General features: G+C 43.2%; 1 protein-coding gene across 3 annotated transcripts in view; it reads right to left on the reverse strand.

Moving 5' to 3' along the window:
- LOC118781231 (RAP1 GTPase activating protein) overlaps positions 1 to 12,765 on the reverse strand; it is an 81,069-nt gene that overhangs the window by 61,562 nt on the left and 6,742 nt on the right. For all 3 annotated transcript variants that reach the window (XM_036534172.1, XM_036534170.1, XM_036534169.1), the window contains exon 2: positions 708 to 743. In XM_036534172.1, coding sequence (XP_036390065.1) covers positions 708 to 743 — 36 coding nt within the window. The remainder of the gene's footprint in view (positions 1 to 707; positions 744 to 12,765) is intronic.

Genomic DNA, 12,765 nt, shown 5'->3' on the forward strand with positions numbered 1-12,765 from the left:
ATTTTGTGTAGCAAATGCCATGGGCTTTAAAAGATTTAAAGGGAACAATAAAACAATAAAACATGAACAAAACAGTCAAATTAAAAATGTATGCCTATCCCCCCCCCCCCCCCCCCCCCCCCAAAAAATGCTCAGGTTATTAATTTTCTTCTCTTGCAGGATGGCAAGAATAAACTCTTCTACCATTCTCTTTCTCTCTCTGTCTCTTCCCCACTACACCTCTTTCTCTTTTTCTACTCTCTCCTCTCTCACATTCCTTCTCTCCCACCCTGCACGTCTTCTTGCCTGTGATTGCAGAAAGGAAATACAGCCCTTGGATGGTACACTTTAAAAACCCAGCAGTAGCTAAAAATCCTCTCACTGAAACCGATCACTGAAAACGGCGGATGCACCCATTTAAAACACTTCCTAGTGAGGCAATGTTCTGAATCAAATTTGCTTGGCTGATGGAAATTCCAGCTCCAGGACATCTAAATCATAAGATTTTGCACAATAAAAAGAAAGTGTGAGAACATGAGAGCTGTGAAGAAACAGTAACACTGAATCCACCGCTGAAAATATTTTCTCCTGGGGTTCATGGTGCTTAAATGTGTTGCATGTTTTATTTTTACTGGTATCACACTTTGAGACAACCCAGTCTTCAGCCTCCTTCCATCTGGACAGTACCAGCAACCCAGTTTAATTATTTAAGATGTGGAGGCACTCACCATATACTTCTGGCCTTGGTGAAGGTCTTGTCGACTCTGAAAAGACAGAGGAGAGAGCAATCTTATTATAATCAGTCTGGGCACAGCGTTCGTGCAGACCCTCTGCAAACGCTGGCTCAGTAAGACCCCAGACGCACACATCCCACATGTTTGCTAACAAACAGCGCACTGACTCATGCATAATTCCTAGCATCGACTGCACGGTGGGGTTGTCTCTCGCTTGGCTGCACGGAACATGGCTTTGATTTGAACTCTAGGGAACAGCATCCGGCTTTCCTGCGCCAAGCCCATGAGCAGCGAGCTCGGAGCGCTTTCCTTCAGCCCATACTACACACGAGCTGCATGCAGCACACATGGCATGTCCCTGCCGCTGACACCATGCGACAAAGGAGTGACACGAAAGCTCAGCTTCTCCGGCGCACTGTAGAGTGCTTGCCTGTTGTGCCGGGGCTTTTGTGTTCCTGAGAGAGCAGCAGGGAGCATTGCTTCCAGTCACTCTGCTGTGGACACGGAGGGCCTGAGTGGTGGGCGAGTAGATGGAGGGTGCCCAACAAAGACCCCCTGTGCCCACTGCACCCAGCCTGGCAGTGCCTGCCGTGATGCCCAGGGCCTCCCGCTGCTCACAGACAGGCTGAGCCCCGGGATCCCGCCCTGGAATCTTGGTTGAGGGGTTTCCATGACAACATGGAGAGGGAAGCTTCATGACATTCCATGTCTTTGCCATGGGAAAGCCTAGGGGCCGGTCCCATAGGAGGAGTGGGCAGGGCATGACTGTGAGCTCCTCACTAAACGACACAGGAATCTAACAGAGCTTCTTCACGCACAGTGTGTATGGAATTACACAATTACGGCAGCTAAATTATGACTGCACTCTAGGAGGAGCGCGGGGCATGGGAACAAGTAACTCAGCGCTGATTGTAATAACCCACAAATGTCATGCCATTAACAGGGACATGGCAGAGCTCTGATAAAGTGCCCTGGAGAGGAAGCAGCACCACCTACAGATAAACCAGACTAAACCATTGGGAATAATTGTATTCACCAAAGGTAATTGGGCCGACACATGCGGATGGTGTGAGGGCAGGGTCCTGTGCATGGTGGGAAGTCAAAGCCCTAGAACAGTGAGTTACCCCATCAACCACCCCATCACAGAGAGGACAGGACAGCACACACTATTTGGGCCCCAATCCGCACCCACAGGGTGTTATTACAGAGCAGCTCACACACTGAGAGTATTCTCTCAGTCGGGTCTGTACTCTGCTCCTCCGTCATTACTCCCCTGGTTCTGAGACTGCAGCCTGGCTCTGTCCTCAGCAGCAGGGGGGATGGATGAGACACCCTGCGATTTCCCGCACAGCGGCCCAAAATGTTTCCCCTCCCTGAGTCTGCCACGGGGAGCCATGGCGACGCCGTCCATTACACACCGAAACCGAACAAAGGACCAGCCTGCGCCTCGCCTTCCCAGCTGGACCCGGAACGTTCCGCAGACGTGAGAAGAGAGAATGGGCACATTTACTTGCCTCATTTTCCTGTCGCTGGCTGGCAGTGAGAACCACTGCCCATTGTCACAGAGAGATAGGCAGCAGCCATTGAAATTCAAATGGTATTTCTCCCACCACTCTCACTCAGCACCAAGCGCTGCAAAAAAGCCATCATCTGAAATGGCCTTTTTGCTCCCAGCTTTGAATGGAGATAATATTAGCCAGCTGGACATCATGAAATGTCCCTCAGTAATTGACCAGCTCACCTGAAGCTACGACCCTCTCCTGTCGAGCCAATCAAATGCATTTTACAGCTAACCAGAACAGGATGAATAGTGCATCCTGGGAGTGCTCAGGTCAGTCCTAATGGGCATTTTATTCAGTTCCATTATTGGGCCCTTGAAAAAATATACATCGGTAGTTTCAACCAATTATCAGGAACCCAGGGGAAGTGTCTGACTGGCCAGAATATATGTTTAAATATCAGCCTTTTATGGGCCCATTTTTATTTTATTTTCAAATTTTTACTGACTTTTTCATCCAGTAAAATAAAAATGCTTTCAAAAATCCAGCAGGAGCTCAAAAGGTTTAAAATTTGATAAGGGAAAGGTCCATAAATTATTTGAAAATGGATCCTAAAATGGACCCTTCCATGGCTGATTCATAAACATGTGCTTTGTCAAACTAAACACTTTCCCTGGGTTTCTTTTTGTCTGAGAGGGCGTTCCATCTACTCTGGACCTGCACTGTTAATCCTCTGTTTGCCCTTGCGGTAGTGAACAGGACAGTGTCAGCAATACAGTCTTTGCTTTGTGCCACATAGGCACACAAAAGGCAGCAGCGAACAGTAGAAATGGCATTTCCAATTGGGATGTGTGTTTGAACAGAGAGGGAGGCTCAAACGTGGAATCCTAAAGGCCATCAATTACTATCAAGCACAGCAAAACCACTGCGATTAATGCAAGAGGATCGATGGAGAGGCTCGTCTCCAGTATCCTGGCAACTAATGGACGAAGCTGTTTGATATAAATCTCCTCTCAAATTAGACATCATCCATGTGACCCGTAACACAGTTCAGGTTTAACTGTTTAGTCCACACACCAATCATGATGTTACAGACTCAAATACTCATGTGTCATGCAACCTAATGGAGGGAGGGAGCTTGAGCTAGAGCCAGCGGGATGATAATGGTGGTGTCAAACCCCTTTAAATGTGTTTTATTTAAAAACAAACACACAAAATATGGTAAAATAAAATAAATGATCTTAATGACAAAAACACGGAAACATACATAATCGTATCTCGTGTGTTGAAATACAAAGATAAAGGCTGTCCCCTAAACAGGTGAACAAATGCATGCAATGTTGCTATTTTGCCGCTAGATGGTGGTCTTGAGTTAATCACGATGACACCCAACCATGTCAAAATATCGTAAGGAAAAACATCAAAGGATAAGGAACGTCACCCAGACGGACTCACTAACCACACAATCAAAGCTGTGCAAACTCATTGTTCTTCCATCTATTTCGATCTATTGTAGTTTAGGAAGATAGTATTTCAAACAAATGAACTCAATTGGGCCATCTGTAAATTTTAAAAGCTAAATGTTACTTGTGTTTTTAAAAACACCTCTGTCAAGGAAAGCAATTCATTTTTAAGTTCTTTTTTTGATGATATTTTCATTTTGTCATGAGGCAAGATTACTGACACTTTAAATTTGAGGTTTTTAAGAGATCAGATTATTTCTGTCCCCCTGGAGCTTGTTTACTGCATGGCAGTCTGAAACACAGAAAAACAACTCACACTGCATGTGCCTCTCCTATTTCCACAGGGCCTTCGGAGGATCACTGTAGCACCAGTTAGTCCCCATCATTGATCCACAAGCCTTTTTCATTGCAACTTCAATTATGTTTGCACACCGCTGGGGATGAATTGGTCTCAGTGCATTGAAACAGAGCCCATCTTACTCTGCACCTCAATAACAGCTGATCCTCACACAGGCTCCCCAATCCACAATAATCCACGGCCAAATCTTTCCAGGAACGCATCTTTCCAGGTACTGGCGGTCCATCCCCCGGAATGATTTCCCTGTGGATGTCTACAGGTTTCGGGTCCATTACTGGATGAAAATAGAGCTGGCTCTTTGTCCACAGAACATAGGTCACACAAACTCTTAAAGGCAGATTGTAGCTGTATTCACAGGGTTGTAAACAACAAGATATTTATTGGATTCAAATAAAGGCCCAAGAAGTTTTGCCATCAGTGCTTTCAATCTGGGTAAACATTGACTTTTCAGAATTCAAGAAGCCGTATCTCTCTGTGCTAAAACTCTGTTTTTAATGTCTTCAAAAAAAAAAATGCAAGATTTGAGTTGGCTGAACAACTACATGGCCAGATTTGTACGATTATATTGCGAGGAGATATTATAGAGTATTACATTTTCTTAGCAGATACTCTTATCCAGAAAGACTTTGATAGCTCACAAATCATCAGTTTATACAGCTGAATACCTCCTGAGGCAATTCATGTAAAGTACCTTCCCTAATAATACAACAGCACTGCCCCACCCAGGACCAACAAACTTGATTATAAACGTGATTCCGACTTGGATCATTAATGGTCTCTTGTTATAGATAAACTTAGCTGGTCGCCATTGGGATTAACAGACATGTTCTTTGATTAATCGAATCTACACCAATGAACCAAAACATTATGACCACCTGCCTAATATGCTGTTGGTCCTCCGTGTGCTGCCAAAACAGTGCCAACCTGTCGAGGCATGGACTCTACAAGACCCCTGAAGGTGTCCTGTGGTATCTGGCAAGAAACCATTAGCAGAAGATCCTTCAAGTCCTGTAAGTTGCGAGGTGGAGCCGCCATGGATCAGACTTGTTGGTCCAGCACATCCCACAGATGCTCAATTGGATTGAGAGCTGGAGAATTTGGAGGCCAGGGCAACACCTTGAACGCTTCATCATGTTCCTCAAACCATTCCCGCACAATGTGTGCAGTGTGGCAGGGCGCATTATCCTGCTGAAAGAGGCCACTGCCATCAGGGAATACCATTGCCATGAAGGGGTGTACCTGGTCTGCAACGATGTTTAGGTAGGTGGCACGTGTCAAATTGACATCCACATGAATGGCCAGATCCAGGGTTTCCCAGCAAAACATTGCCCAGAGCATCAGACTCACTCCACCGGCTTGTTGTCTTCCCACAGTGCATCCTGGTGCCATCAGTTCCTCAGGTGAATGGTGCACACGTACATGGCCATCCACGTGATCTAAAAGAAAACGGGACTCATCGGACCAGGCAACCTTCTTCTGCTGCTCCAAGGTCCAGTTCCAACGCTTGCGTGCCCATTGTAGGCACTTTTGGCGGTGGACAGGGGTCATCATGGGCACTCTGACCGGTCTGTGGCTACGCAGCCCCATATGCAGCAGGGTGCGATGCACTGTGTGTTGTGATACATTCCTCCTGTTACCATCATTAAAATTTTCTGTGACTTGTGCCACAGTAGACCTTCTGTCAGTTCGGATCAGACATGATGGCCTTCATTGCCCTCATACATCGATGAGCCTTGGGCACCCAACACCCTGTCGCCGGTTTGTGGTTTGTCCTTCCTCGGACCACTGTCGGTAGGTACTCACCACTGCTGACCAGGAGCACCCCACAAGCCTTGCCGTTTCATAGATGCTCTGACCCAGTCATCTGGCCATAACAATTTGGCTCTTGTCAAAGTCGCTCAGGTCTTTACTCCGGCCCATTTCTCCTGCATCCAACATGTTGACAACGAGAACTGATTGTTCGCTTACCATCTAATCTACCCAGACATTGACATGCGCCCTTGTTTGGAGATGAACAACGTTATTCGGTCCCCCTGTGAGTGGTCATAATGTTTTGGCTCATCGGTGTATATATTCTTAATAGAATGTGTCTCAGTTGTCCCTTCCAATCTGATGTAAACCCCTTATAGTTTTCTGCACTGCCAACTAGTGCTGATTATAGACATTACTGTTAAATCTCCCAATAATCAATCATCCCTTTTCATGGATCTGGCACTAATGTGCATACAAAGTCATGCAACTAAAAATGGAACATAAACAAATGCATTTTTTTTGTGGGGAGATTGGTCTCGTGTGATAGTCATGGAGAAAGTTAGCTTTAAGTAAAATGTTCTTTCAGATCTTTTGCAAGCTGCTCTTAACAATAAACTTTGCTTCTTCATGTGTTTCCCCATGTGTAACATGGGAAATGAGTGCCTAGTGTTAATGTAAACATTGAAAAAGGACATTGGATAAACAACCACAAGGAAAACAAAGAAGAAAAACCAATCAGGACCAAAAAAAATCTTAAAATGATATGACAATGATAACAAAAGCATTTCAAATTACGCTTTTCACATTACTTTCCAATTAAGAGGCTGATTACAGCATGACACTAAACCAGTGGATTTGATCAAGGTAATTACTCCAATTATACCCACATTTAGGCAGCACTGCGCTGGTAAATAAGAAAGGTCTCTGAGGACAAGACTGGAAATAAAGGCTGCCATTGGAGTCATAGTGACAGAAGTTGAAGAAGACTCATCTTACTGACTCAGATCTGTGTAACAGCAAACACTTTTTCACTGTAAGACCCCCCCGTTGTGTTGACTGACTTCAGGCCTGCTGGAGTCGGTTCTGCTAATCGCCACGCTAGGCGAGCTAACGCCAACATGTACGCTCGTCACCGCCTTGTTTGTGTGCACAATCATTAAGACAGCTAATTAACCACGATCAGACACGTTGCCGTGGTGTTGAGACACGGTACCCAGCTCTCCCACGCCAATCTGTGCTAATCAGTCTTGACACACCCAGGGCCTCTAATGCTCCGCGGAAAAGACAGCATCTTCTAGGCTCCCCTCCCTCCTGACGGCCACAGGAAACGCTAACCTCACCACACACACAAGAAGCAACTGTAGCCCTTAATTTAACCACACTTTGTCCTTATTCAAGACCTCTCTCGGGTTACAAACCACTGAAATGGACAGCGATTTGAAATATGTACGAGTTGCTTGGGGATCTGTTTTAAAATGGGTACCCATGGTATTTCCATGAAAAAAGAAAGAACCCCACATAAGTACTTGATTGGACAAATCAAGCCCAAAACAGCCTTTTAACCACAGCTGGTACATCCAACTACTCACTATCCTTGGGTTTAATTATCAAATATATAAAAATGTTCCACTGAACATTATCAAAGGTTATTCAAGGCCTCTTCCTATTTAAGGCTCCTCCTATCCTCCAACTAATGTCCTAAATTAATAATATTTAGAAGAAGGAGACTGTGAATTTGTCATAAAATACCCTAAACAGCAGGTGTACTTTAAGTTGTTTGGTGTTACTCCAGTGAACTGAAATGCTCCACTGGTAACACTGACTGTGGTTTAAAGTCATGTCATGCATACTCATTATAATGAATAATGTCCCTCTTTATGGTTAAGTTTTGCAATCAACAGAGTTGTGATGAATCCGTTAGGTATTCAGTATGAATTGCCCAACCAGTCCGAGGTTCCCTGGCTGTTCCAGAGCCACCATGATTAATGTCAAATATAATGACACTTTCATGATGATACTGTGGAAATATAATTAATAGACATATCATACATGCACAGGTATTCCACATAAATTCCATCCTCTCTCTTGTTCTGTTTTTTTTTTTTTGGTTTGTTGTCAGAACTAAGCTCAAACCCTCAAATAACTTCTCCTTTCTCAGAAATGGCAGGGTGCTTGAGAACAGAAACCAGAGTCTTGTACGGACTGCTGAGCGAGGATTTTGTCAATGGAGTTGTGGGAAAAGGACTTTCACACAGGGGAAGATTCAGGGCTGCTTTTCACATCATGCATCATATTCAAGGCCCTTCCTTTGATTCTCATATTTTCCCCTGTTTCATCCAAGCTTTGGGATTGTCTGTTACCCAAGCTGGACTCACACCTATGCCTCCCACACCTGCACATGCTCTCCTCTGAATACCTGTCACAGCTAAAACAGCTACGATTCCTGCAATAAGTCACACAGTGTACAACAAACAAGCTACAGTGGCACCAACTGAACAAAAAGAACCTCTCTCCTTGACGAAGGCTAGTAACCCATGAGTGCCGAGTCAGACCCCCATATTGTGGTAAGACAACAAACCCTGCAAGATGGCTCTCCCCCTGCAGGACAAAGCTAATTATGTGCCCCAGCTGTGTACTCCCAGTCATAGTTGGCTAATGAGGGACGGCTAAAGCTCAGCCTGGACAATTGGACTTAGTCTGCTGTCAGAAAGAGTGCCTTCAACCACTGGGCCACCTGAAAGGAAGTCTGTGGTGCCCCCTGGTACAGGGGTAATAGACAGTGCTGTGGTCATTACCAAGGGTCTATACCACGGGAAGGCAATAAATCTCAAACTGTACTTGCTGTTGGTGAAGGTCATGTATCATAAGCTTGCTGGTACCATCACCATATCACTTAGAAGTATGCACAGGAGAGAGAAAACAGTGGCTTGTTGTGGGCCATTGTGACTCCCAGGATAATTTTAGACTACCCTGCCACACAGCTCCTCACCTGTATTCATTACTACAGCACCACTACAGCACGAGCATGATGCGCTGAATGGCGAAAATGGCTATCGTTATGAGCCATTTATGGTTAAAAGTAGTTTATTTACCCATAAGCCATTTATATCCTGCACATCCTGAGCCTCCTGTGCCCCCAGCTTAAACCCACCACATTTGTTCATCACTGAAGTGAATGAAGAGATCAAGACTCTTCAGAGGTGAAGGTAATGTATAAGAACCCTGTGCTTCTTTCTTCTTTAATTCTGGAAGCAGGTGTGTTTTTTTCTCTGTGTGTCAACAATGACAAAAAATAGACACACTTGAAAAGGGAGAATGAATAGCCAACGGCAAGCCTTCCATTCGCGTGATAACCTGGAGGGCTCTGCCACTCCATCAGTGCACGATGCAGCTGATCACATGATGTGACCCTCGCTGGTCACAAAGGGGAGCTTTCATAAGCAGGCTCCTTCAGCTGGGGGAGGTAGGCTTTTACAAATGACACTCTACAGCTTTAAACAAAGACTAAAACAACCACAGCAACAGCTGCCAGTCACCCATGCAACTCAGGAAATGTTGTTTTCCTCTGTTTCATTTAGTGTATTTTGTGACCTGCGAAAACCTTTTTTACAGCAGAGGCACCAGATAGGCTTGTCCAGTAGTGGAGTGCCCCTAGTGGCAGGTGTGAAAACTGCAGAATGGGAGACTGCAACAAATAATGACAATACAAAGAATGAAATAGAGGCTTGGTTAGAAAGGATTGTGGTGCACTTGTTATTACTGTGAGAGAGAGCGGGCTACCTGTGCTCAAATATAAACGAGGAATACTCAGATTTTTCTTGGAATGAATTAAGCCCTTACCATGTCTTGTAGTTTTCACAGAAGGTGTGAAAATACATGTGGTTTCCTGCAGTAGATGTGTAACCACACGTAACAACTGTATGTAACAACAATGTGTAACCAAGGTAGCTGGTTCAAGTTCTGGGGACTAGGATGCCATATTCCTCAGAAAAATACTTAACTTGAATAAATCTTAAACTAGTAAAAACCTCAAAGTTCTTAAAAATCTTAAATTAAAAAATCTACCTTTTCAGCTAAATAAAAAGCAAGGTGCTCTAGATCTGGTCGTTTGCTAAGAAAATAAATACTGCAAACTCAAACCATTTAGGATGTAACATGCCATGTGAAATGGAGCATGTAGGACAAAAGTGCATTTCTCATTTATTTATATGATCAAGATTATAGTTACAGTCAAGGCATTGAGATGGATAATGATTTACTCCACTTGCACAGCTTATGAGAAGAGGCATTGTGAGTATTTCATAAATTGATCTTCCTCAAATCCCTGATGATCTGACAAATTCAACAGTGTGCAGATCAGAATCACAACCTACAATCGTTGCTAAATACAGACCTTTTCAAAGCTTGAGCATGCACTCTATGTAATGGGAAGAACCACACTTACAAACTCACTTAATCAATGAAGGAGAAACAGCAGACACAGAACCCACCATGTAACTGTAAAGACATCCAATTCACAGCCAACACACACAAACAAGTTTTGCTTTATATTCACTTGTGCTGAGGGACCCTGAGGGATCCTTTAGTTACACTAGAACTAAGTAATCAGCATGAATATCTTTTTCATATACAGTACCACAATTAGACCACAATTAACCTCTACTAGTGTATGTTTATCAGATCTCTTAAACAACCACTGAAAATGACCATAAACACCTTGTGGCATCTCTTTTTAAGTTTCTATGTCACCTGAATGTGTTAAGCATTTGTACTGTCTGCAAATAACCACAGGCACATATTTCTGAAGTCATATGAACGCATATTCATACATTAATGTATATATGTGTGTGTCCATAAACAATGGTGGAGAATGAGGGTGGGGAAATGGATGGGGTTGTGACAGTTTTATGGGGAACGCTAACTGAAATGAAGTCTTTGTCAGGCTTCAGAATACACTTTAACATGCACAGCACTGTGATTGGGACTTTTGTAAAAACCTACATTTCCCATTATAAATCAAGCCTCACATTTTACTATGAGCTGTTAATATGTCATACCGGTGCAGCCATGCAATGCTGACCCAACTGCAGTAGTGCTGATGATGAAAGTGTGATAGAAGTTTTCGGTTGGGGAGGTCAGGGAGCTATGAGTGCTGTGTTTGGAGCTGAATACCTCTCCCTGTTTCAGCTCGAGGCTCCCACTAATCCATGCATCGATAAACCAAACTGCCGTGTGAAGAACTTTTTTTCTTTTTTTTTTTTTTAATAAGAGCTATCCGACTGAGTTATGAAAGGTCCACACTCAAACACAGTTTTATTTTAACAGTAAACATGGCCTGACCATGTGGGGCTCATGCACAGTAACCACAGTCATAACCTGGTCCTCCATGTAATTGGAGACCCCTGAGCCATTTATCATGTTTGAGATGGGGTTCCATCTTTATTGCACGGTGGGTCCCTGTGGTGTAATTGGTTTTCCTCCCTGAAAAGGGGTGAATTGTAAAGGGACTGTTAAAGACAGGGGGGGCTCACTGTTTGAACCCTGAAACTTTTCAATGTGTGAGAGAGACCAGGAGGCCATGATGCAAAATCCTGATTGGCTGCAAAGGAGAAGTGGCTAGATTGAATTGTGGACAGTGCAGCCAGTGTCTTTAGGAACATCCATAAGTTTTTTATTATGTGCCTGCAACAAGGTATATAGTCTGTTCTCTTATCTTTCCATCAGATTGGTAGTGTGTGTCATTTTCAGGCAGGTTGAATAAAGGAGCAAAACTGATACACTTCTGTGTTTGTATTTTTGTGCATTTTTTCAAATAGTACATTTACAAGCCAACTTCATTCCGTACATAGAATGCCCATTAGCTTACTCCCAACAGCTTTCTATAATAATTGGTAGCCAACTTAATAATAGTATTAACAGTAATTGCCATTTTTACTGTGATAATAATCATTGGTGCAATATCACTACTTGAAATGTAACCATCTGAGTTCACTACATAATGTATGGTCTGCAATGATAGTCAGTTTGGTAGTGGCTATTTAGCTGTATTTGAACCATGGTCTGCTTATTCACATGGAGACTTTCCTGTTTTACCTCTGAAAAATCCAGCTCTTCAAACTGTTTCACGTGTGAAGCCAGACATTCTTCTAAACCGCATGTGTCTGGTACTTTCCGCAAGTGAGTGCTGATAAAAATCATGCTTTTTCTGTTTCACCATCATTTGCAATTAAGGTTAAATAAAAACGGAACTGATTCTTTTAACAATATTTAGCCTTTGCCTTTGTGGGGTTATGAAGGTCATATTGAAAGTGTTACTGCATTCAGTCTGGGTTCGTCACCATGCAAGCATGAAAAAAGACACACACACACACACACACACACATACAGTGCATGCCAGATGAATCCCACTATACTATATATAAGCCAATATACTGCTCCAAAGGATCTGGCCAATACAGACAAGGAACCTACAGTAAACAGATTTTTACTACAACATATTTTTCAAAAGATTGAGCTGCCCTAAATACATTGCCAATGCAAATAACTATAAATACGAAGTTCTTCAGCCCATGACTGTATCACACTGAGGCAGGGTTGTGTCCTGCACATAACCACTGAATTATCCGAAGTATATCACAAATAGAATGCCAACTCATTACTTGTACTGAAGAACAGATAACGTAAGAAAGAATTAAAATAAAATGTGTCAGTAATTTCATATACAGCCCTGGGGTGAAATTATCTACTCTTTTATAAAAAAAAAAAGATAGACTTCACTTGGTTTCACACAGACATTTGGTTTTAAACAGAAATCACAGTTTCTTTCTGAAAAGCAGCTTAAGTAATGATTAATAAAAGCCCTAAACAAATAAAGTTCATTATCATTTGTGTATGCATTACGACAACTGTAACACCAAAGAGATACTGGACCAGATATCTGATTAGTATGTTAGTTTTAGAGTAATGTAATATGTAAAGGT

Source organism: Megalops cyprinoides, chromosome 7 (genome assembly GCF_013368585.1).
Source record: "Megalops cyprinoides isolate fMegCyp1 chromosome 7, fMegCyp1.pri, whole genome shotgun sequence".
Classification (NCBI taxonomy): domain Eukaryota; kingdom Metazoa; phylum Chordata; class Actinopteri; order Elopiformes; family Megalopidae; genus Megalops; species Megalops cyprinoides.